This window comes from Mus pahari, chromosome 14 (assembly GCF_900095145.1).
Source record: "Mus pahari chromosome 14, PAHARI_EIJ_v1.1, whole genome shotgun sequence".
Classification (NCBI taxonomy): Eukaryota; Metazoa; Chordata; class Mammalia; order Rodentia; family Muridae; genus Mus; species Mus pahari.
Window position 1 is genome coordinate 44115877 of NC_034603.1, and position 25692 is coordinate 44141568.

The window sequence follows — 25692 nt, forward strand, 5'->3', positions numbered from 1 at the left end:
TGGGGTATCTTAGAGTAAAGCTCAGGCTACCCTCAAGCCTATCCCCATCTATAGCCTCCTTAATGTACGTTCTCGGCACTCAATCTGAGTCCCATCGCCATCGTCATCGTCTTCATCGTTCGCCCTGCCCTCCTCCCCAACGCCACTTTAAAATCTCTTGGTGTAAAATACTGCTTTCTACTATCTTTGACCACTTGGCAACTGAAGGCAAACGAAACTCAAGACAAATCCTAGTTCTGTGCATTACAGAAAGCAATGTTGAGAGAAAACTAAAGCTCTCAAACAAAAAGCGATTTCACTTTTCTCAAACTTGTTAGCGATTTCACGGTCTACATACACGAAGCCTTGGGCCTGGCTCTGGGCTGACTTAACCATTTCATTTCATCCCACACGACACTCTAGCTGGTCCATCAGATCTTTTCTTTTTATCAAATCGAAAAACAAAAGGGTGCCAATGGAGTAGAGCCGGTCCTCGGGTCCTCGGGTCCTCGGTTCCTCGGGTCCTCGGGTCCTCGGTGGTGCAGCCCTGGCCCAGCATGTGGGGGGCCCTGGGCTCCACCCCAGGACCGGAGGAAAACAAGTGTATGTATGCATGGAAACAACACACATGCACACACATGCACGCATGCGCGCACACACACAGAGTCTTTTTCTTCTTCCAAAATGCCTCTCACATCAGCAGATCTTTCTAGAGCTCCAAACAGTTGGTCAATACAGCAAGATCAGCTTTTGGGCCTAACCTGCAGTGCTTAGAGCCTGCTCTGGGTGAGATAGTGGAGTTCTCTCTTTACAGACACGTGCGCTGAGAGCTGGGACCTTTTAAGATCAATACATTTTTCAAATGTAAGCCGAGTGGTTGTCAGCTGTGGGGAAACAACCTCCTGCTGCAGGCTCTTCTGCAAGCTGGCGAGCTACTTCCATGTATGGAAGTGGACGCACACTGTAAAACCTCTGGCAGGAGTCTGGACAGGCTGATGGGGGTGGGAGGGTGGCATTCCTTCCAGCAGGGTCTGAACTGGACCAGAAGGGTCGGCAACAGGGTTCCCCTGCTTGCGGAACCGAGGACTCTTCAATGGAAAGGCTGCAAGAGCAGGAAAAGATAAAAAGCAGGAAAACACGGGCATAGAACCCTCGAACAAGGAGATGCCCAAGACGCAGAGGGTCTAAACCTAGGTGCAGGAGCTTGGCTGAGCTCTGGAAGCCAGGGCCCTGCAGCTCATGCGCAGGCGCACTGATCTCAGCCCCCTGGAATGCAGAATCCTCCACAACTCGCCATCCATCACCAGAACTCCCTCAAGGCCAGCTCTAAGAAGGGTAGCCTCTGGTTTGTTTTGTTTCTGTGGTCTGAGAAACTCGAGGCAGTTACTTCTTGCCAGGGCATGTCTCAGGCTTGCCAGAAAGTTGAAGTCAAGCTGCCAGGCTGCAGTAGATACAAGTTAGAGCCCCACAAGTGTTACTGATAGGTGCCTCTGACTGAGCAAGGTACTTGATGAGCACGGGAAGGGGAGGGGTATATCCTGAGGAGCTTTAGAGATGTGGTGAGCACAAAGGAGAAACAGTATAGTGTCAGATATTTATGAACAATAATGAAGTCTAGCCGGGCGGCGGTGGCACATGCCTTCAGTCCCGGGAGGCAGAGGCAGGTGGATCTCTGAGTTCGAGACCAGTCTGGTCAACAGAGTGAGTTTGAGGACAGCCAGAGCTACATAGAGAAACCATTTCTCTAAAGAGAGAGGAGAGAGGGAGAGAGGGAGGGAGGCTGCCCTAGGAAGCTGGGCATACAGCTCAGTTGGTAGAATACTTGTCTACCACGCACCAGGCCTGTGGATTCTGATCCCCAGCACTACATAACGCAGGTGTGGTAGCCCATTCCTGTATCCTCAACAGCGGAGGGAGAAGGATCATAAGTTCAAGATCATCTTCAGCTAAAGGCCAATAAGGGCTACACGAAATTAAAAAAAAAACGAAAAACAAAAAACAGAACAAAACAAACAAGCAACCGACTTGCTTCATGATTTCTGCCATCTTGCTTACACTGAGAAACAGAAGCGATGTCTACACACTTTGCTGAAGTCCACATTCAGACCAGAGAGCGCTCACGCTCACTGTGGGGCACCAGACTTCTGGCCTCCCACGCTTCTGCTCCCAGGGCCCTGCTTAGATTCCCCAGCAACCTTTCCTCAAGTCGTCTCCGCAGCTCTCAGCCCAGCTCAGGGCTCCATCCACTGAAGACTCACCGTAGTTCTCAGGCAGAGACCCACCTCTCTGTAGACCTTGCCCTAGCTGCCCCACAAACCCCCTCAGCTGGGGACATTAGCCTCACATCTCACTGCCCCCACCAAAGCCAGGATACAGTCCCCACCATATGCTCTGACAGTTCTCAAACCCACTCCCTCTTTCCAATCCCTACTCGGCTGTCCTAGGGCAGTGCTCAGCATGTCCTCCTTCCTCTCTTTCCAGTGCTGTCCACAAGAACTCTGTGCAGCCTAAAATTCTATTTATAGCCACACTGACAGCTAGAGAGTATTCAGGAATAGTGGCACATATCTGTAATCCCAGCACTCAGAAGGCTGAGGCAGGAGAATTATGAGTTCAAAGCCAGCCTGGGCTACATAGCGAGATACTGTCTCATTTAAAAAGAAAAAAGAGAGGCATGGGAGGAAGCCTGTCTTGGAGCTAGAATTTACTTAATCCAACATCCCAATATTTCACAAGATTGCCATTCTAACATGTAATTAATATAAAAACTATTAATGAGTTGTTTTATATTCTTATTCTCACACTGAGTCTTTGATGTCTGGTATGCAATTATCACGGCGCACCCCAACCACAACTAGCCTTGCAATGTACTCAGAGCCACACTTGGCTTATAGCTACTGTACCAGATGGTGTGGCTGCAGTCTCCTGTGCTACACTGCTATACCTATCCAGTCTCATCAGTAGCCATCATGGAGGCCCAAGCCCCAATATTCCTTTCACTCCATACCTCCCACCCACATCTTCCCCATCTAGCTATTAATTAATATTTATTAGCCAATATTTTAATTAGCTAATAATTAATTTAATTAGTACTATGTATGTGTACATGCATAGTATGTGTGTGCAGGTGAATGTGCCACAGTACACATGTGGAGATCAAAGAAAATCCCTGTGAAGTTGATTCTCTCCTTCTCCCTTCACAGGGATTCCAGGGATTAAACTTAGGCAGCCAGGATGCAGAGTAAGCACCTTTATGTCCGAACCATCTCATTGGCTCCATAGATAACTTTTGCTCAATCATGAGCCATAGTGCTGTTGGCTATGAGCTCATCATTTCAAATATTAATAAATTATATACACATTAATAATTTACATAAAGTATGAATATAAAGTCTATGCTAGTTAATTTGTATTTTAGTGAAATGTGAATATGGGAGACCAAAGCATCCAAACAGAAGCACACATGAAACAAAGTTATATTTGAGCAGCTGATGAAAACACTGAACAGAGCTCCCAGAATCCTAAGCAAGCATCCCCTAGTATAAGCTAAGTCACTGTTTGCAAGGACTTTACACAACAGAAATACCGTGACCAACAACAGCCAACTGTACCCTAGTTTCACAGATCATAATGTGGGAAGCCACAGAAAAACAGGGAGAAAAGGAAATCGATACAGTTTGGGTGGAATGCTGAGCACGGGTCTGTGGGGACAAAGGGATTCCTGCCTGAAAGCCCGGCATAGGAATGCTTACAGCACAGCTGCAGAACACAACACACTGAGGGGTGCAGAGAGACTGGTGGGCTGGCTTTGAAGATGACAGTCATAGATAAAAATCTAGTTCTACATTTGAGCCAGTCACCTAAGTTTTGGGCCCAACATCCTAATTTGAAAAGCCATTGCAACAGTAAATTAGCAAGTGCAGAAGCATTGCTCCTGGGGGATGCTCAGGCCTGGGATGCTGGGAACTCTAGTCACAATGCTATCATCAATTGGTCGATACATAACCTGTTTTATATGTGTTTCTATAGGCCCCTCAACCACGAAGGATACATCTGGAAACTCTAGCCTGAAGCCACAGATAGTATTCAATCCTACATTTACATTATATATGTTATGTGGGTTGCCCTGACCCTCCTTTGCACCACTACTCCTGTGCTCCCAGACCACTGTGCAATAAGAGTTATTTGAATACAATACTGAAGTAGTGAAACAGCAGTTCAAGTTCTACCTAGAATAACTGAGAAGGCTACTAAGTGACTAACAGGCAAGTAGCCTATACCACCGGGATACACTGAACAAAGGATATGGATACACTGTGCAAAGGATATGGATACATTGTGCAAAGGATATGGATATATTGTGCAAAGGATATGGATACATTGTGCAAAGGATATGGATACATTGTGCAAAGGATATGAATACACCATACAAAAGATATGGATACATTGTACAAAGGATATGGATATACTGTGCAAAGGATATGAATACACTATACAAAAGATATGGATACATTGTACAAAGGATATGGATACACTGCAATAGGATAATTCTCATTCTGGGTAGAGGACAGTGACAGATATTATCTTGCCATTCTCAGCTCATAGCATGTCATTTCTGTTTGGTTTGGCAGAAATTGAACCTAGGGTTTCATGCATGCTTAGCAAGTACTCTACCACTAAGCTATATACCTAGCCCCCTAGCATGTAATTTAAAACTAACAAATTATCTACCTGTGAAAACTTTCCATTTAGTATTTTCAGACCACAGCTGACCATACGTAACTGAGACCACGTAAGGCAGAACTATGGCCAAGGAAGAATTACTGTACCGTCTTCATGGACTATTAGAAAGAGCCAATAAGATGATATGCAAGGGACACCTTGTAACAGGGTCCTTGGAACCCAGCAGGAGCTCACTGAGGGATAACACTAATGATAACAGCACCCTCCAGCTCAAGAGATGTTCTGGACCAGTACTCTCTCACCGACATCATGGGCAGAACAACTTATCTCAAATGCAGCTCAGCAGCCTCTCCCCCACCTCCTCGGTTACCATCTCTCATGAGTGCACGGCAAGGATAAGCTTTTATGCTTCACGCCACCTGGCAGTAAACCTGTTAGAACTCTCCAGCTGTATACTACATAACGTTGTTTACCTGTATAGATGTCAAACAAGAAACTGGTTGGTTGTAATTATTACTTCATAAGGAATCAGTGTCCATGCTAAAGAATCCAAAATAGAGAAAGATGACTTTACCAACGTAATAATCTCCTAGTGGGAAATAACCACAGCCACAAGTAGTCTTGTAGCTTCAGACTCCATTTCCTCTTTGCACAGCAACGCACACTCCAAGGAGATGTGTTAGGGTTTCATTGAGTATATGAAACTATACCAAGATAATTAATGAACAAGAACTCACTGCAGGGGCTAGAGAGATGGCTCAGGGGTTAAGGGTGTTCACTATTCTTCCAGAGGACTCAAGTTTGGTTCCCAGCACCCACATAGGGTGGCTTACAACCACCTAAAATTCCAACTCCAAGAGAATTTGACACCTTTGGCCTCTGCATGAATAAATACTCATGTGCACATACCCCCCCCACACACACAGACATAGACACATACATACACAATTAAAAATAATTTGGGGAGGGAGTTGAGAACAGGTCTCTCTACCATAGCCTGGATGTCCTGAAACTCGATATGTTGACCAGGCTGGCCTTGAACTCAGAGATCTGAATCCCAAGTGCTGGAATTAAAGTGTGCATCACCACACCTAGCACCCCCCCAAAAACAAAAATCTTAAAAGGAAACAAAGAACTAGCTTTAGGGAAGCAGAGAAGACACTCAGTTGACAGAGTGCTTGCTTGGCATACGTGATGCTCAGAGTTCGACTCCTAGCACTCCATAAACCAGGGGCTACATCTGCACACATCTGTAACCCCAGAGTAATAGGAGTCCCAGGTTACACTCAGCTATAAGGCAAGTTTGAGGCCAGCCTGGGTTACAAAAGACTCTATCTACAAATAAAATAATAAGAATTGGCTTTGGAATGGATTTGAACTCCTAAGTTTCAGAACATCATATCCCTCATGTCCCATAAAGTCACAAGTGTGACCCCACAGCCCCCTTTCAAAGGCCTGAGTTCAGGCCAATGATGTGTTAAATTCCTGTTTCCCTATGTCCCTGCTCAGGTTGAAAAGACCTTCTGAAAGCAAGAGGCCAAGTTCCCGTGACCTCAGGTCCAGGGACCAGTGCCAAGGGCTCTCTTGGGTCACAGCTATCTCTCAACAAAACACGGGAAGGGTGTAAACTGCCTGGACAGGCAGCAGGACAGCGTATCCTCTCCCTTCCTGATGGGCCAACAGGAAAAAATACCTTGGCCACTGGGCCATCTGTGCTCACAGTGAAGCATCACCTGGCTGTTTTTACATCCCTGTCTGTACATCTCGCAGCCTGGGCTCTGTCCTGAAGAACGCTGTGCTGGTGTACAGAGCGGAAACATGTTTGTTTTCTCTGCATGAGTTATAGCCACTTGAGGCATTCCACGTAGGAGGTCTGACCTGTGTCCTCAGCCTGACTCCGGCCTTGCCACAGGAAGGCCGCTGCACTCTCAGGAACAGGCTCCTGGGACTAGGAAAGTGTCCCATTTTCGAGAGATCAGGACACATAAACTCACGTGGGAAAGAGCCCTGTGCCGCACCCCCAGCCCCCAGCGAGCTTTTCTCTTTAGCTTGTGAACAAAAGAAAATCTGGCAACGACTCACAGATACTGGGTGGATTTTTTTTTTAAAGGGCTTTTAGGATAGATGCTAAGCAATACCACTGAGCAGACAATAAGAAGAGCTAGAACCTCAGCCAGGCGGCCTCCATCTGCTCTCTGAGCCTCAGTTTCCTCGCTGGTAAAAGCAGAGTATTGTGAGAGAGTGCTGACACACGCCTTTAGTCCCAGCCCTCGGGAGGCAGAGGAAGGCAGACTGACATGAGTCGGAGGCCAGCCTGGTCTACAAATCAAGTTCCAGGTCAGCCAGAGCTAACCAGGGAAATTCTGTCTCAAAAATCTAAATGAAGTAATTAATCTATTAGTTAATTAAAATAAAGGATTGCTACCCAGCCCTCACCATGCTTCCATGGTAGCAGTCAGTGGTAACATTGCCCAACACCATACACTTGTTTAATTATGACTAAACACACACAATCAGACAAATCTATGTTGCTAAACTTTAACGTTAAACCTCACTCCTTGGATGAAGTCTATGCTGTATGTCGCTCAAGTCTCGAACACAGACTCAAGGAGTTCTCCTGCCTCAGCTTTCTAAGTAGTTGGGACTACAGACTCACACACCACACTCAGCTACGAGAGTCACCTTCTTCTTTCCACTTCCGCCTTGATGGTCCTCTAAACGCCAGTCCAAACCCTTCATTCTTTATTTCAACAAATACTTGTGACAAATATTTATTAATAAGAGACCTTTAATCCCAGCACTTGGAAGGCAGAGGTAGGCGGATGTTTGAGTGGTCTACACAGTGAGTTGCAGGACAGCCAGAGCTATACAGAGAAACCTTGTCTCAGAAAGAGAGGGGGGTGGGTAGTGAGATGGCTCAGCGGTTAAGAGCACTGACTGCTCTTCCAAAGGTCCCGAGTTCAAATCCCAGCAACCACATGGTGGCTCACAACCATCTGTAACGAGATCTGATGCCCTCTTCTGGTGTGTCTGAAGACAGCTACAATTTCCTTTGTTTTATTTAACAAATGGAATTCACTAGCACAATGACACTCTAAGGAAGTTTATAAAAAATGCATTCCTGCAATCTGGCCCAGATCAAGGTTCGGTGGTTTAAAGTAGCCCTCTCCCTTTGTATGTGTTTGTGGGAGTGTGAGTGGGGTCCCCAACTGACCACAGAGCTCTAGGACTCTGCCTGTCTCTGCCCCACAGCACTGCAGTTGCAGGTCTCCGTCACTAAGCCCAGCTTTGACACAGGGCTGGGGGAGTGAACTGAGGTTTCCTTGTCATCCACTGAGCCATCTCCGCAGCCCTCGAGGGTGGTCTCCTTGGTCCCCAAAGCATCTGTGTCTTATCCTGGGGCATGTCTGCAATTTAGACCTTTCTTATTCCAAGCCCAGAACTAAGCCTCGAGCAAGGACCACTGCTTCAGAAACTCCTCACCCACAAATCACACCTCCCCACACGTGTTCGTAGAGGCTCTGACAACAGAGCTAATGCTTCCTAAAGAAGGCAGAACGGTTCCCATTGGTAGCAGACAGCCGTGTCCCTCAGCAGTCTGCAAGCTCGCATCACCTCCTCCACGGTGGAGGGACTTTGCCTACCAGGATCAGATGAGCCTTCTCGTCTCAGCTTTCCCCTCCGTTCCCACGTGGTTATTTATATCGGGAACATCTTTCTTTCTTAATCCACTGGGCTACCCTTCTCCTCGTTTGAAAAGGTCACTTTCTAGTTATTCTTTCCAGAAGGCTTTCTTGAGGTCCGTGCCTTCAAGCTAGTGCTCCATCCCAGTGCCCCCATGATCCTTTGCTCTGTAAGCGGCATGGAGGAGCATGGCTCCTCAGTCGCTAACTATCTGGAAAAGAGCAAACTACTACTGCCAAGCTCCGCCAACAAGATGCAAGCCTTTCTGACAAGGAACACTTTATAATCGTCTTCACATACATGGATTTTGTCATAAAACCAATTCTATTCAGAACATCTGGAAGTCAGAGACCCACTGCCCATAGATCCTGACAAGCTGTTTGGATAGTTACTTCAATCTTTTTTTTTTAATTATTATTTTTATTTATTTATTTATTTATTTTTTTATTTTTTTAAGTATCTGTTTAGGGCTAGAGAGATGTCTCAGTGGGTAAGAACACTGACTGCTCTTCCGAAGGTCCTGAGTTCAAATCCCAGCAACCACATGGTGGCTCATAATCATCTGTAATAAGATCTGACGCCCTCTTCTGGGGTGTCTGAAGACAGCTACAGTGTACTTACATATAATAAATAAATAAATAAATAAATCTTTTTTTTTTTTTTTAAGTCTCTGTTTAATGCCATGCTGGAATTGTGTTATATATGCAATCTGGAGTCTTGCCTCTCTGCACAACACAGAAGGTCACAGTTCGGCAAAGCCTCTGTTTTTAATGGTTGTTCCAGATCATTCTGAGGTATGGTGACTTACGGAGGTGCTCTGTGGCTGGTGATCATCTGGAGTATTTCCAGTGTCTTACTGTTGTTTACAAAGGAACACTGTCCTAGAGTTAGGGCAGGCTGAGGTAAGTGCCATCCCCATTTTGTTCTGTCCTGCGGGCTGCACACTGAATCTGCACACAGGGCTCCATCTAAGTGGACTAACTCTTCCCATCCTTAAACCCACAGGCATGGGCCACCAAGCCCAGCAGTTAAGGGGTGCTGGGGATATGAATTCAGGTTCTCCGGTTTGCTGTGCACGTCCCATTTTACAATTCACTGGATGTCTGCAAAGTTCACCTTTCATAACTGCTCTTCTCTGTCTATTTAATAAACACTCCCAGGGCAACCCTTTCATTCTTTCATAAGCAACCCGGCACCATGACCCATAAGAAAATTAATTTTAGCTTTTCTCAGCTATTTCATGCAGAAGAGAATGAGGAATGTTCCCGGGAAAGGGGAAGATGTTCAATCTTCCGTAAGAAGGCTTTGATGTAATCCTTGTACATTTTTCTCAAAGCAACAGATACATTCCTAAGACGGCAGGGGAGAGGGGCTCTGAGCCAAAGAAATTACACTATGAGCAGCAGACCCCTAAAACCAAGAGCCTTCAATAGCGGAAAGACAGACGTGCCTCTTCATTTTCCTCTTTCATGGCTTCAGCTTTGAAGGGTGCTGGGTTTTCTGAAAACATAGTACACTTTAGCACATCAAGTCTGGATTAAATACAGGCTACCTGACACCAGCTGCCACAGAAGGCCAGGCATAATGAGTGCCCAGCATGGGGAAATCTTTTGTTCCTGGATGAGTCCGAACTGTCGGCTTTAGAAAGTGAACTTCTGAATTCATCCAAACGGGCAGTGGGAGTTTTATTGCTTTGTGTCGGTCTGGGAGGAGCTCTCGTGGAGGAGTGGGAAACTGCCTTCCAAGCGCTCCAGCTAGTGTACCTGCCGGCAGTGTGCCACCCTAGGTCTTACTGCTAATCACCGTGGTGGTCCTGGGGTTCTGCGCTTCGATCGGTTCGTGTGCAGGTCTGTGCCAAGGCAGACATCAAAGCTACACAGAACTCACTTTTTGTCTCCATCAACCGCCCGTTAGTACAGTCAAAAATTATAATAGTGCTGAGCAACACTGGTGCACGCCTTTGATCCCAGCACTTGGGAGGCAGAGGCAGGCGGTTTCTGAGTTTGAGGCTAGCCTGGTCTACAAAGTGAGTTCCAGGACAGCCAGGGCTGTTACATAGAGAAACCCCATCTCGGGGGGTTGGGAGGATGGGGAAAAATTATAATAGTAGGATGTGCTAGTGAACACCTCTAAACCCAGCGCTTGGGAGGCAGCGGCAGGTGGGTCTCTGTGAGCTCAAGGACAGCCTCGAACTACATAGTAAGTTCTAGGCCAGTCAAGGAGACATAGTGAGACCCTGTCTCTAAGTAAATAAAATGAGAGTATATGAGAACTACTCAAAAGTATGTATAGAAAAGCTTCGTGCATATACACTTGCTTGCAGATGTCCAAAATGCCACTGAAGAGATGTTGTGGTAATGGTCACGGGTGGAGGTAGACTGTGGCCAGCAGTGACAGTTGGGATATTTCCCTGCGTGCCTGGGTTTTGTTTGTGTGCTACTGAAGGTTGAATTCAGGACTGGGGACATACCTGCCAAGCAGCCTACCAGAGTCACATTCCAAGACCAGAATGTTTTAATGTCGTTCCCTTCAAGAAAACAGATTGATTCCAAATGCAGTCCATTGTGCAACAGGCACATAGGCACACACATTTCTATAGGCAGCATATATGTGTAATTTTTCCTGGAAGAGTGCAAAACACTATTGTCATTGCCTGTTTGGGGGAAGAGTCTGATTTTATCATTAAAAACTGAAAGGTTCACTCTCCCTTGCCAACGGAAAGAAGTTCCTATGCTAAATCAAGGGGTATAAGTGGCTTTTAATGTTCACAGTCAGCAGAAAGCCTGTTACTTGTGCAGACAGATAAATCCCATCTTCCTAATGAAGACAAACCGGGTCTTGGTCCTAGGGAGACCTGGAATTGGTCTGGAATTACGGAGTCTGGCTCTTCGGCAGAGCTCACTGGATGATGCCACAGGAATTGCTGTGAGCCAAGGGCTGCAAAGGCAGCGTTCTGCCGGTCTCTGCAAACACAAGCTTTTCCTAAGTCTTAGAAAAAGCAGTAGGTCCAAGTGGTATTAAGTAGTACTTCACTCTTAAGAACATTTGTACAGGCTTAGAGCAACGCGTCCAAGGGTGGGATCTGGGGGGCCTTGTGCAAACTGGGGAAATTTCATTTCCCTGGAAAGTGCTTTGGGGCACTTAATTCCAAGTCATCCCCGGCCTAACGTTGAGCAGTCAGGAGTCCTCAGTGCCAAACTCTACCGGATCTGAGGGAGCCCTGTGTAATCTTTTTCTGTTGTTTTTGTTTTAGCGGAAAAACATTTTGTTAAGTAGCTCACGGTGGCCTTGAACTCTTGCTCCTTCCGCCTCCCTTCCCCAAATACTGGGATTATATGGGCAATCATAAATGGGCAAAGAGTTAGGGAGAAAATAAATCCATTTCAAAATAGGATAAAAATTCTCAAAATAAGTGGGCTGGTTTGTCCTAAAAAGTCAAATATTAAGAAAAACAAGTCTTTCTGCAACAGGGTCCCAGATCTCTTTGTTAAGGCCTGGCATCTACCGCTAGCCCATTTTGAAAGTAAATGCCACACTTAATTAGTAGTGGGATTCCCAGCCTGGGGAGGGGACCGTGAGTTAAAGACTCCTTCAGGCTCTAACGAGCAGATGAAACAGGGTTCAGGGGTTCAGGGGTTGGGACAAGGCACTCTGCGCTGCCACATGGCCCTCAGAAAGCATGGGCTCTGGGCCTCCTTGACAGTGGAGCGCCCTCAATTCACGCCACTACCAAGTGTGTGTGGACGTGGGTGCAAGGTCCTCTACAGGAACCGAACATACTAGTGTGGCCTGCGTGTCCCTCAGGCCCAGCAACGCTGCTCCGCTGAGGTGGGACTGAGAGCCAAGAGGAAGGAAAAGGTGCGGTGAGGTCGCCAGCCATTGTTGGGACCCGAAACCAACAGGGGACGGGAAGGCACGCGAACCTTCCAGGGGGCGGACCCTGCAAACCGCAGGCTGGTGAACTTGGCATCAGCCCTTCCGCAGACTCACTACAGCTTATTTATTCACTGACTGAGTGGGAGAGGTGGTCGCTTTAGGAGCAGATGTGGGTTTACCAAGTACAAGTCCTTTCACACCAACTTTCCTGACGAGAGAGAAAAGGTAAAGAACTAAGCTCTCCTGTAGCGGACATGCTAACTGAGGCAGAGTCAGACCACAGTTATCCTGGAAGAGGGTCTCTATGCCCCTGGAGTCTGTCACCCAGACTGTTGGTCAGGCTGATCATACAGAACTCAAACCTGGGAAGGGGCTCTGATTATTGTAGTGGGCATATCAACAAACACAATGATCTCCACAGACTATAGAAACTGACCACATCTAAACTGACGCTTGAAAATGAGAGCTCTGAGAAACTGGACTCCGCCCTCATTTGTCCAGGCATCTGACTGCTAGTGAAGACCCTAGGATCCTGGGTGACTAAAAAGGTCACCAGTGTCACATGATTATCAGAAGAGCCAATGCAAGGGCTGGGGAGATTGCCCAGGGGGTGTGCGTGTTACTGTATGAGCATAATGGCTCATACAATAGGGGACGAACAGAAGGGGGAAGGAAGAGGGTGGACTGTGATGACTGTGGGGGGCCTCCTTATGCCGCACAATAAATACCACGTACACTGAGTATGCACAATGAAGACTTCCACAACTTCTTTTAAAAAAGATTAAAATTTTTATGTGAGTACACTGTAGCCTCTTCAGACACTCCAGAAGAGGGCGTCACATCCCATTACAGATTGCTGTGAGCCACCGTGTGGGTGCTAGGAATTGAACTCAGGACCTCTGGAAGAGCAGTCAGTGCTCTTAACTGCTGAGCCATCTCTCCAGTCCCACAACTTTTTTTTCTGACACGACAATTCACTGTCTTGTTGTGTGTGTTCTTGTGTGTCGGTGTGTGTGTGTGTGTGTGTGTGTGTGTATGTGTGTGTGTATGCCCATCCACGTGGAAGCTAGCAGTTACTATTTGGTACCCTCCCCAATTATTCGACATCTTATTTTTCTGAGACAGTCTCTCACAGAATCTGGGGACTGCAAATTCTGCTAATTGGCTGGCCCACAAACTACCTTCCCTGCATAGGGAATACAGGCAAGGCTCTTTGCAGGGCTGCCAACAATCTCCAGTCCTTGTGCATATGAGGCAAGCGCTTCCCCACTTTCTCTTACCTACATGATATGTAAAGATTGCTATGATAAAAAGTTTACAGATTAGTAACAAGAGGGATGTGCCCAGACCCTCTTCTACTCATTCCCAGTGTAAAAGAGAAAATAAGACCCACTCAATAGAACTGAGTATTTGAATTACCATAGGCATGGTCTGGAAATACAGTCACATTCAAAATTTGAAATCTCAATATGGAGTACTAGCTAGATGGCTCAGCAGTTAAGAGCACTAGTAATCCTTCCAGAGGACTGGAGTCTGGATCCCAGAACATCAACGGGCTTAGAACTGCCTATACTCTAGCTCCAAGGAGACCCAATGCCCTCTTCTGGCCTCTGTGTGCAACTGCACTCACAAGCCATATGCTCATAGACACACATACATATAAATAAAAATTAGATAAATCTCCTTTTAAAATAAGAATAGAGGTCAGGTATACAGTTTGTGCTTAACACAAATGAGACCCTGAGTCCAATCCCCCCCATATACACAAAAATATCAATATGTCACCAAAACAGCAAGAAACAAGCCATAGCCACTGTCCTAGAAAGAAACCAAAGAGAGGCTAGGGAACATGAGCGACCACTAGATGCAACGGAAGGAGGAAAGATGCTCTGGAAAGAGGAAGGGTGTCTAAAGAAACACAAAGGCTGAGAACCCCTCCCTCCTAGAATCAGAACAAGCATAAAGGACAGAAGGAGCTTTTGGTAAGTGCCTGGGGCAAACACATGACACCCACTCCATGCTGGCTACTGTTTACACCACCTTTGCACATTAATGCATTTCAGCCTCAGAAACACCCCAATGTACCCAATGGGTACAGCTACCTGCATTCACTGATCAGGGAACCTGAGACACACAAGTGACTTCAGCGCTCTGAAGTCCCTGGGTTACCAAGTGGAAGCCGGGACACAGACTTAAGGACCCTGGACCCCGAGTCTACCTTCTCTCTTCACTTGCTAGGTACTATATTTTAAAGGCTCACTTGGAATGACGGGACGTTTCTGAAAGTCCATGGGTGTAAATGAATTTGGCAGTTACAGGCATGTAATGCCACACCCACATCCACGCCCCTCCCTAGCTCTCAGGGCCCTGCTGTGAGTTGTTCAGCCCAATCTTTAGCTTTCGCGCTAAACCCTGAGAAATGAGGAACAGATCGGGAAGTCTGATGCAGTGAAGGCTCTCGTTACCTGAATGGGTTTAAGGGGAAGAAGGCGACCTCTCTGGGATTCTGAGCGGACTAGAGCCATTCAGATTTTTATGACAGGGATATTGACCGTTCCCCCTCCCGCCCAAAAAATAAAAGCTGTAGAGTGGAATGGACCTGGAGAAAATTCTCCAAAGAGAACAGAGAGCCTTTCCACAGTGCCGCAGCCCTCGGCACACCCTACTTTTTGACTCTTCAGGGCCAACCCAGGATGAAAGCAACCGTAACAATGTGGAAACGTGGCTTAGACTTATCTGTACTTGGCATCTCTACACAAAGTCGAGTGGGGAGTGGGAAGAGAGGGTGACAGAGTCAATGGAGAGGGAAGCCGGATGCTAAGCTTAAACTGTTTCTGAAAGAGGGGTTTTCTGATGGATAGCTCATACAGAGAAAATAAATGCACTACCGTCTCTCTGGTCCGAGAGTTAAGACCAGTGAGCAGCAGAATATTTACATTTTGCTTTTAATCACAGATGCCCCAGAACAAACATCTCCATGGCAGGGTTTCCCTGTAGCACAACTGTTGAGGGGAACGTGTGTGTGCGACATGTGGTTACTATACCTCTCCCTTGTCACAAAGCAAAGGGCATACGTTTGAGCTTTCACTGGAGTTGGAGCAGCCGTTACTGAAAGCTTCATAAAGAGGAGGACTGATGTAGTCCTAGATCTCCGCAGGACACCTGAGGTTCGATTTTGTGACTGAACAAAAGCATGACGGCAGCCCTGCAGGCTCTGCATAGGATGAAGGGGAGATGGGGGCACGTCACTGGCTGAATTAACCAAAAGAAAAAAAAAAAGCCCAAATCATTAAAAAGAGAGGGGGAGGAAGGGGGCTTAGAAATCACCACCACATAAAGGGCAGAAGACAGCTGGGTTCTCCCGCCTTGCCAACCAGGAGCAAATGTGTTAAGTGGTTAGACTGGGCTGTCTCGTGCACGCTCAGAGCGAGCGCACATAGAGCACAGCAGCCTGCCTCTCTCTGTGCTGTGAAGCAGGCTTGATGTAAATGCTTTTCAAGATACATTGTCCCGAACAGAAAGGAAAGACTCAAATTTAAGAGAGGTCAGCCAAACTTTCACCCAGCACCGAGACCCCAGAACTCCAGCATGGACACCCCAGAACTCATCACTGGTTCTCTTGACTTCAATTCTCTGACTCTTAACGTGTTTGGAAATGTTTAAAGTTAAACGTCAACCACACTGATTACCAGTAGCTGGCAGAGAGACTGGACACACAGTTTGAGTTCCTGGGAAGAAGGGTGATAGAGAAATGCAACGCATTTATGAAACAGAGAGGCTTCAAATGACAGGTCTGCATATGAGACTATTTTAATGCACTAAGTCAACAGTTTAAAAAGGGAGAGTCATGCTTTTTCCTATTTTTGAACACAGAATTACAGGGCACAAGAAGCTACTGACTCTCCTTATTAAGCTCAGAGGTACTATTTGTTTAGAGTGAGCAAGGCCCTAGGTTTGACATCTGGTCTCTCACACAGACAGACAGACAGACAGACAGACACACACACACAAACACACACATAGACAGACACACACACAGACAGACAGACAGACACACAGACAGACAGACAGACACACACACACACAAACACAGACAGACAGACAGACAGACACACACACACACAGACAGACACACACAGAGACACAGACACACACACACACACACAGACAGACACACACACACACAAACACACTTTAAAGCTCATTATGACTCAAACAGTTAAGAGAGCAGTTGCTTGCAGGAAGACCCAGTTCGATTCCCAGTATCCACAGGGCAGCTCACAACTGTCTATAACTCCAGGTCTAGAGGATCCAATGCCCTCTTCTGATCTCTATGGGCTCTTGCATACACACAGTGCCCACACGAAGGAGGCGGGAAGCAGAGGCAGGCTGATCTTTGTGAGTTCAAGGCCATACTGGTCTGCACAGTAGGTTCTAGGCCACTTGGGGGCTACACATTAAGACCTTGTCTCAAAAACAAACACACAAACAAACAAAAAAGAATAAGATGGAAATTCCAGCATCCAGGGGGCAGAGGCAAGAGAATCCAGAGTTCAAGGCCAGCTGGGGTGAGCCCTCTCCTTAAAAAAGAGAAAGAAACAACAATCCAAAATACAAACAAAACAAAACAAAAGCTAAAACAAACAAACAACAACAGCAACAACAAAACCCCACAAACTGTACAGAGTATATTCTCTGTGTAGCCCTGGCTGTCCTGGAACTCGCTCTGTAGACCAGGCTGGCCTCGAACTCAGAGATCTGCCTGCCTCTGCTGGGATTAAAGGCGTGTGCCACTACACCTGGCAAAAGAGCATATGTCTTTCAATCCACGAGATCTGAAAACCACCATGAGTTATCAATCTGAAAGCCACACACCTGCTGTCTATGACATCACCCTGTTTTCCAGCACCTGGCACGGATCGCCCTCCCCTCCCTTCATTAGGATTCTGTCCTCACGGAGCTTACAGTCTGATGGAAGACACTAGGAAATCTTTCAAAAACCGGTGCAGAAGATCTACGGGAACAGCCAGGCAGGCAGTGGTAGCACACACCTTTACTCACAGCACTCAGGAAGCTGAGGCAGGTGAATCCCTGTGACTACAGGCCAGCCTGATCTTCAGAGCAAGTTCCAGAAGAGCCAGGGCTATGGCGGGAGACCCGTCTCAAAATGAATAAACAAACAAACAATGCATGGGAGCTCAAGAACAGTCTACCTAGAGGAAAAAGTGACAGGAGATACTGCACTACACCCGCAGATGGATGCTGCTGCTGCTGCCGCAGGAGGTACCACACTACACCCGCAGACGTGCGCTGCTGCCACGTTTCTGGAGACACGTGTGAAAGTAATGAGACACGCACAGAAAAGCTGGCGCTCGCCATATATCCGGTGAGGGTCTTTTGAGTGGGATTTTAAGTGAGGGAAGTGACGAGGAGACCTGTAAAACTCATTGACTGAAAATGACAACCTTACAGAAACTGATTAAGAGGGAACCTGTGAAACACAATAGGGCTGACAAGATGCCTCAGAGGGTAATAATGGCTATCAGTACAAGCCTGCCGAACCGAGGTCCATCCCCAGGCCCCACACAAAGGGAGGCAAGGACCAACGGGCGCAAGTTGTCTGCCACGTGCCACAAAACAGACCAAAAGTTAATTAGGGGCTGGAGAGATGGCTCAGCGGTTAAGAGCATCCACTGCTCTTCCAGAGGTCCTGAGTTCAATTCCCAGCAACCACATGGTGGCTCACAACCATCTGTAATGGGATCTGATGCTCTCTTCCTGTGAAAAAAATTTTTTTGCTTAAAAAAAGGGGAGGTGGGCCCTGTCTCAAAAAAAACAAAAAACAAACAAACAAAAAAACAAAAAACAAAAAACAAAAAAAAAAAAAAAAAAAAAGGGAGAGGGGGAGTGGGAGGGGAGCTGGAGAAATGGCTTAGAGGTTAAGAGCACTGACTACTCTTCCAGAGGTCCTGAGTTCAATTCCCAGCAACCACATAGTAGCTCACAACCATCTGTAATGGGATCTGATGCCCTCTTCTGGTGTGTCTGACAGCTGCAGTGTACCCATATAAATAAATCTTTTTTTTTTTTTTTTTTTTTTTGAGATAGTTAATTAGTTAACATACGTTGATGGAGATAGGAAAGCATCTAAAGGCAGGGATACCGGGAAGCTCCAAACCCAGGCAGATAGAAGAAAAACTTAGCAGAGACCACAAATGCAATAGTCCTGTATCGTCACAGAGCGAGACATGAGCAGTCGGGCTTTGGACTTGACTGCAAAAGCTTTGAAGGGCCAGAGGATTCCTCATCCTTGAGATTCAGGATTGGGAAGCTGTTTCTTTTTTCAGGGAATGTAGGGGCGCTGGGGCTTGAGCCCAAAGCCTCCTGAATGTTAGATAAGCCACACAGTTCCAGCCCAGAACTGCATTTCCAAACTCGTCATTCCATTCTGGCAAGGCTTAGAGAGGTCCTGCTGGAGACCATGGCTGAGGACTGTCACAGGCTCATCTGAGGGTGGTCTGCTGCTGGTCCACAAAGAGGTGGAGTATAGAAACGGTGATCTGACGTTTAGAAGTATTATGACACCTCAGCAAAGCAGCACACACATGTCGCTGGTCCAAGGTCTTACCGGGTTAAACAGGAAAGTACCCAGCATGCATTGTGTGACCACAGGGCAAGTACCAGTGGATGAATGACTGAAAATGTATTTATTCTTTAAAAGGATGGTTGCATAGATCAAGTAAAATGTTCTGATTTGAAAAAATGATTTGAGACTAGAGGCAGGGAGCCCCGGAGAAGGCAGCTGTTAGGCTATGATCGACAGGAAACGTAACTCAGTACCCAGGGATCCAGGGATGGAGAGATGGGATTGGAGATCTCAGCTACTCAACAGGTCAGATTAGCTAGACCCCAGCACCTTCAGGAAGTAAGCTGTAGAAGATATCAGAGCGTGGCTCTGGGCATTCAAAAAATTTCCCATAACTTTGAAAATCACGGCAGGATATAAGATTACGAGAGAACTTGAGGGTTCGCAGGATTCTAAATTCAGATCCATTTTCCTTGAGTGCCTTTGACTATGCATAATGACAGATTAATGAGATGCAGAAAACTAAGCACCCTGGTGGTTAGCATGGGGTACCACTGGGAATTCAGACTGTGAAGAAAGAAAACACAGCCTACGCCAAGTCTACTACACTCTTTCCCAAAGGAAGCTGTATGGCCAGGAGCCACACCTCATTCAGAACAGGATCAGCTGGAGCCCCAGAATCCTCAAGCTCAATTAGAAAGAAAAAAAAAAAAAGACACGGAGGGACCTTCTCATCCCTGCCCCAGCTATAAACAGCACAGAGCGACCTTCTACCAATTTGTGCAAATATTAAAACAGGCCTTCCACCAAAAGGAAGCTCGAGACGGAAGGTTGAAGAGAAATCAGGGAGAATGAAACCAGTGGTCCTAACGTCAACATCCGCTACCTTGCTCTGTGCTCTGGTTCACACTCTAACCTGAATGGGAAGACAAACCAATGAACAAGAGTGTGCACAGCCGTCACCTGCAAGGTGGGGTTAATCCAGTCATAGAGAGGAGAATGGGCAAGCCTCTCCTACAGCATTACAGAACAGGGAAAGGACACAACCCCAGGAACGATGAGTTTCTACAACTCAGAGGCCCACTGTCCATTTCCCACTTGAAAGAGCATCCCCTCACTGTCTAGACTCTGTGACTAGAGTCAGCCAGAGAGCTTTGGCAAATCACAAAACAATTACAACATTCATGCTTTCTTCCCAGATGGTGCCCGATCGTCTTTGAGTTGACAGCCTTTGCCAAGCTTAGGCTTCGAGGATCAGTCCCCGTGGTGGCAGGTGCAGAAGGGCAGGCGAGTGACTTTGGGTCTCTCCAGTGTTATCAGACCCTCATTTGCTTCTGCAGTTGCAGTCATCCAAATTGTCCTCCTCTCTGGTTAGCTCTTACAGGGCAGTTCCTTGGACTCCTTCACTGTAACCCCTTACACAGTATAAGTGGTAGTTCTGAGAAGTTTAAAAAATACATCAAAGGAGACAGTTGATGGAGTGCTTGCCTAGCATGCTGGAAGCCTCACGTTTCTCGCTTGTACCACATAGACAGGACCAGGTATGCATGCCTGTAATCCCAGCGCCAGGAGGCCAAGACAGAACGGTGAGAACTTCAAAGTCCTTTTCAACCCTGTGGTGAGTTGAAGACCCTTCTGGGCTACAGTGGGATCTTAAGAAAGGAAGCACCAGGTGGTGGTGGCCACTGGGGAGGCAGAGGCAGGCAGACCTCTGTTGAGTTCAAGGCCAGCCTGGTCTACTGAGGGAGTTCCAAGACAGCCAGGATTACACAGAGAAACCTTGTCTTGAAAAACCAAAACCAAAAAAAAAAAAAGGAAAGAGAGGAAGAAGAAAGCCCTCACAACAGGGTTGTAATAATGGATTACTCAGTGTTGTAACAATGTATTACTAAATGATAGCAGCGTTTATTGAGTATGCACATCATATAGACCCTACAACAATCCTATGAGGCAGGTGCTACTATCCCAATTTTACAATGAGGGACCTAGGGCACTGAGATGCAGAGTATCCTGCACAGGACACACAGCTAAAAAATGGCAGACCTCAGACAAAAGAGAGACAAAGAATTTCGATTTTTAGCCACAAGACTATTACACAGAGCAGATAAGATTAAAACACACATTATAAATAATGAAAGATAGGAAAAGCCTCTCCAGAATATAGCTGATTGCTTTTACTGGACTGTTGCCTTTTATTAGACCCATTCAAATGGAAACATAGTCCCCAGTGAGAGCCTGTCCCGGCTGCTTGAGACTCTTTAGGAGCAAGGCAAGAGCCTCCCATATTCAAAGCCGTATCCTTTTGGCATCTTGTACTCACTGTCTTGAAAGGGAGTAACAAGCAAGGCCAGAATCGTGTCAGTGCTCTCTCTCAGTCTAAGGCAGAGGACGAGGAAGACCAGAGGACAGGAAGTTTGAAGACTGGCTTGGGACCAGATCTTGTCACCTCCAAAGTGCCCAAATGACTCAGGAGAAGTCCAGGCCATGACTCTGCCAGCCAGCCAGGCGGACTCCATTTACCTGTCCAAAACAAGTAACCAAAGAGCTGGGCCAGAGTCGTCACCCAACCCTAATGCTTTCCCATCCCGACCTCAGAACACTACAGACCGAGTCAAAGCCCACCTGTGTGGGGGAAGGTCAGTTGTTTGCACCCTCTGATGGCAGCGCACCCATGAGCAACCGCTCTCCACTAGACACCCAGCCCAGGCAAAGCCAAGGCCTGTGGCTTTAAGACCAAAACTGGTGTTCACTCTCAACGCGGTTAAGTTGATCCTGGAGCCAGATTCTCCAGTTTCAACAATGAACTTTTATTCATCGAAAGAGACAGCTCAAATTCAAAAGTCTAAATCATCACCAATTTCCAACTGCTCATCATGTTCTCTCGCTACAGAAATCTGAAAAAACGTCCACTAGCCTACTTATTAAAACAAGTCCAACCGTCTTAAGTTCAGGATTACAGGCTTCCTGACTGAGCCACTCCCATAAATCCACTCAAAGTTTGATTATCATCTAATTACAATTTCTATACAGCTATATAATAATGTGTGTGTTCTGGAAGGAAGAAGAAAAGCTTCAATTACTTTAGACCAACCACTAAGAGACAGAAACAGGGAAGACGACGTTCCATAAGGAATTAAAGAGGAGGGGGAAACACCTCATGCCTTCTCACAGCTCCAACGGAGGTGAGGGAGCGAGACAAAAATGCAGGCTGAACATATATGGCCATCCCCAGGCTTTCTTACTATATAAAGGAGAAATTAATAAAAAAAGAAGAGAAAGAGAAATACCACACAGCATTTTCTTTCCCCACCATAATTTTTCAATTTTCTGTAGAGAAATGCCAGCCAATAACTAATTAGAACCATATCCTTTGTTTTCCCAATGGGAAGAAACATGCAAATGCTTTTAAAGACCAAATGTTAATGAGAACTTAAAAAAAAAAAAAAGTAATCTGGAACTTCAGTTTCCCTTCAGCACAGGACAAACGCCCTTCTTTAAATCTATTTTTACAGTTGGGGAAACAGTCAAGCCAGATCCATCAACACACGTCTCTCTCTCTCTCTCTCTCTCTCTCACACACACACACACACACACACACACACACACACAGGTGCCCTGAACTGGGGCGCCCTCTCTTTTCACTTTTCTTGGGGTGAGGTTGGTATTGGGAACTCACTGATTTCTGTGCATCTCAACTCCAAGCTGCAGACGACAAACCCTTGGTTTCAGAAGAGAATGTGTCTTAGACACAGAAGAGAATGTGTCTTTCCACCTCTTTGGTTTCGAGGTGGGAAACGGTCCCTCTCACAGTGAGGACACTTCCTTTTCCATTCCCAAGTATGTTTTCTACAAGAAACCCATCTCCGCCTTTTTACCTGACACGTCACCACAAGGCGGAACATTATTCCTGGGTCAGACAGACACCGAGTTGCCCACCCCTTTCCCCCTCACAGGAGGGTTTCTGGAGCTGGTCTCTAAAGAAAGCAATGGACTATAGGGTGTGACTCGGGAAAATGGCACAAAAAATAAACCTGGGAGGCCAGGGATGTGACGCTCAGTAGTAGAAGGCACTTACTTAGCATGTGCAAAGATCTCATGCCTAGCACCACAAAAATATATAAATAAATGAATACATACATAAATGAATAAAGAAAACCAAAATAAATGTGTAGGATGCTGGCTTATGGTTTAGGCACATCCAGCATTCTGAGCTGTATTTTCAAATAAGATCCTGCTGGACCTGTGTCATCCAGATGTTCATCTGAGTGGGAGCAGCCTGGGCGAGCTAGGGCTACAGAACATGTTCTTTCATGCAAAGGGGTTAGCCAGGATAGAAGAAGCCATTTGTCATATCAAACACACTCCTATTTTGGGGGCAAAAGCCATTAGACATTTCTAAAACATCTCAGTTTGCTTCCTGTTTTTATTGCCCAGAAATTTTATTTCCCCTCTGTAAAAACTACAGTAGGCCATAAGTCTGGAATATTCTGCCATTTGTTGTATATAGTCAAAAGCTAGAAATCATTTGTATTGCCCAATAAGGATATTATTTTAAACAGATTTTAGTCTACAACAGAAAAAGGCCATGACGATGAAATATTTTTTCAATAAATGACTTCTGAACATTATTCCTTCCCAAAAGGATCACCACAACAACCACCAAAAGGGAAACAAAGGATTCCCATATTTTTAAGCAAAGAAAAAGTACTTGTCGTGCATATTCATACCCTAGCAGACATATAAATCAAATAGGGACATAATAACTTGAAAAAATAGTTACAATGTAAAGTCTCACTTCTGTGTGGTTAGCGGGCTGATGTTTTCCCAATGTTAAATTTACCAACTGCATTTCTTAAGCTATATTTCAAACTTTAAATCTCACATCTGTGCCTTACACTGCTTTGGGGGTGAACGATTTCCTCAAGACATTTTGGGGTCAAATTATAAGCCTTTTGCTCTAAGTCTAAACCATGCGTCTCAACATGATTCTGTACACATAAAAGGAACACGTGGCATGTGTTACCACCCTCCCTGGAGGAACCTAAATGCCCCGGAATAGCCTTTCTCCTGTGTGCCCTATAAACTAAGATGCTCCTCAGAAAACGAAAGAGCCAGAGTCATACGTTGCATTCGCCATGCGAATTAAGCAAGGGCACGCCAAAACTTTTCCTGTTACCATTCATTACAAAATGTCTTGAATTTGTTTTATTGAAACAGACGTCTTCGCCCAACAGATACACTCAGAAACCCCAACTAATTTCATCAGCAAACTGATGGGCCGTTTGCTGTCATTCATCTGAACCCATGGGATCAGTTCCAAAGCTAATTCGAAGTATGCCAAGTCGGCCCACCACCAAACTATGGCATGTACAAGGACCGCGGGCTGTTCTGGGCCTGGGAAGATTGCTGGACAGCCAGACAATGAAAAGCTCCCCGGTGGCCACTAACTCAGCCCAGGGGGCGGGGCGGGGGCAAGGGAAGAAAGGGGGAGAGGAGTGAACTCCCTCTCTCCTGAAGCCGCGATCGGCAGCCGCCTCCGGGTCCCAGGCCACGGAGGAGGGGGCCCCAGGAAGACAAGATTTCTCTAGGAAAGAAAGGAAACTTCCTGGTGCAGGCATTATGGGAAGGGGGCTAATGCCCTCCCCACCCCCCACACCACAGGTATCTGCGGGGAGTCAAGTGGCTAGAGGAGGGTGATAGGGGTGGTAGAGTGGGGAGGGCAGAGAGCGGCCACTCCTACGCGATTCCCATCGCGTGGACCAGAGGGGTGTCAAACTTCCCAGCGTGGGCTCAGCTGGGTACTGGCACCCAGGAGTTGCCACGAGCGCCCCAACCCGACAGGACCCTGGATGGGGCAAGAGTAGGAGCCGGCCAAGATAGAGATGGCAGGCCTCTGGACAGCCGGTGAGGGCGGCGAGCAGCTGGCTCCCAGAACGTGGACCGCGCCTGCAGGCCGGGGGCGCCGCGGGGCCCGCGCTACTCACCTTCCGGTGCTTCTCCTTGTAGGGCAGCGCCAGCCATGGCATGTCCCGCACGAAGTCCTGCCACTGCCGCTGGTCTTGGTCCGAGGACACGAAGACGATCTCCAGGCGGTGCCGGGGCTCTGGCTCGGCGGCTGCGCCTGCCCCCGCCCCGGCCCCCGGCCCGGCCGCCGCGTCCCCTCGCAGGCGGCCGTAGAAGGCGGCCAGGCTGGCGCTGAGCTGCGCGCAGGGGGCGCTCAGGCTGCACCCGAAGTAGAGCCCCAGCAGCGCGATGCCGCGGGCGCCCAGCGAGTGCACGTCCACCTCCTCGCCACCGCCCGTCACCAGCTTGTCTCCCAGCAGCTCCTCCAGGAAGACCGACATCCTGGCCCACCGCAGCCCCGGCACGCGGGAGGGCGGGTGGGCTCGCGACAGCTACCGGCTCGCTGGTCCGCGCAGCGGGCGGAGGCAGCGGCGGCAGTGGAGGCTGAGAGGGGAGCCCCGCCCACCGGGCCGCCCAGCCACTCCCCTCCATAGCCACGCCCCCTCCGTGGCTGGCCCGCGCTGCGCAGGCAGGTCCCTAGCAGCTGGCGTCTTGGCGCGGGCCTCCTATACGTGGCTAAAGTAAGAAACCTGACCCGAGTTCTACAGCAGGACTGGATTGCCCGGACTTAAGGCAGGAGAACGATCCTCCCCGAACTGGCGCTTTCCGAGGCTGCAAAAGAAGCTAAACCGCATCCCTACCCCTTAATTCCTCTCACTTTCCACTTCTAAACCCTCTCCACACTGAAGTTTTGCACCGGTTCTTGCTCTTTTCCCGCTTCGCCTCCCTTCCCAATACTAGCTCTTAAGACATTTTGAACCCCAGTGACCTCATATAAAACTAGTAGGGTTTTAACATCATCACCGCCCAATGTCACTATA

General features: G+C 47.3%; 1 protein-coding gene across 1 annotated transcript in view; it reads right to left on the reverse strand.

The window, feature by feature from the left end:
- The window catches only part of Nxn (nucleoredoxin), a 139570-nt gene extending 114307 nt beyond the window's left edge, over positions 1 to 25263 (reverse strand). Inside the window, exon 1 of the mRNA XM_021212033.2 lies at positions 24793 to 25263. Coding sequence (XP_021067692.1) covers positions 24793 to 25152 — 360 coding nt within the window. The 5' untranslated portion in view covers positions 25153 to 25263. The remainder of the gene's footprint in view (positions 1 to 24792) is intronic.
- Positions 25264 to 25692: the final 429 nt, after the last annotated feature.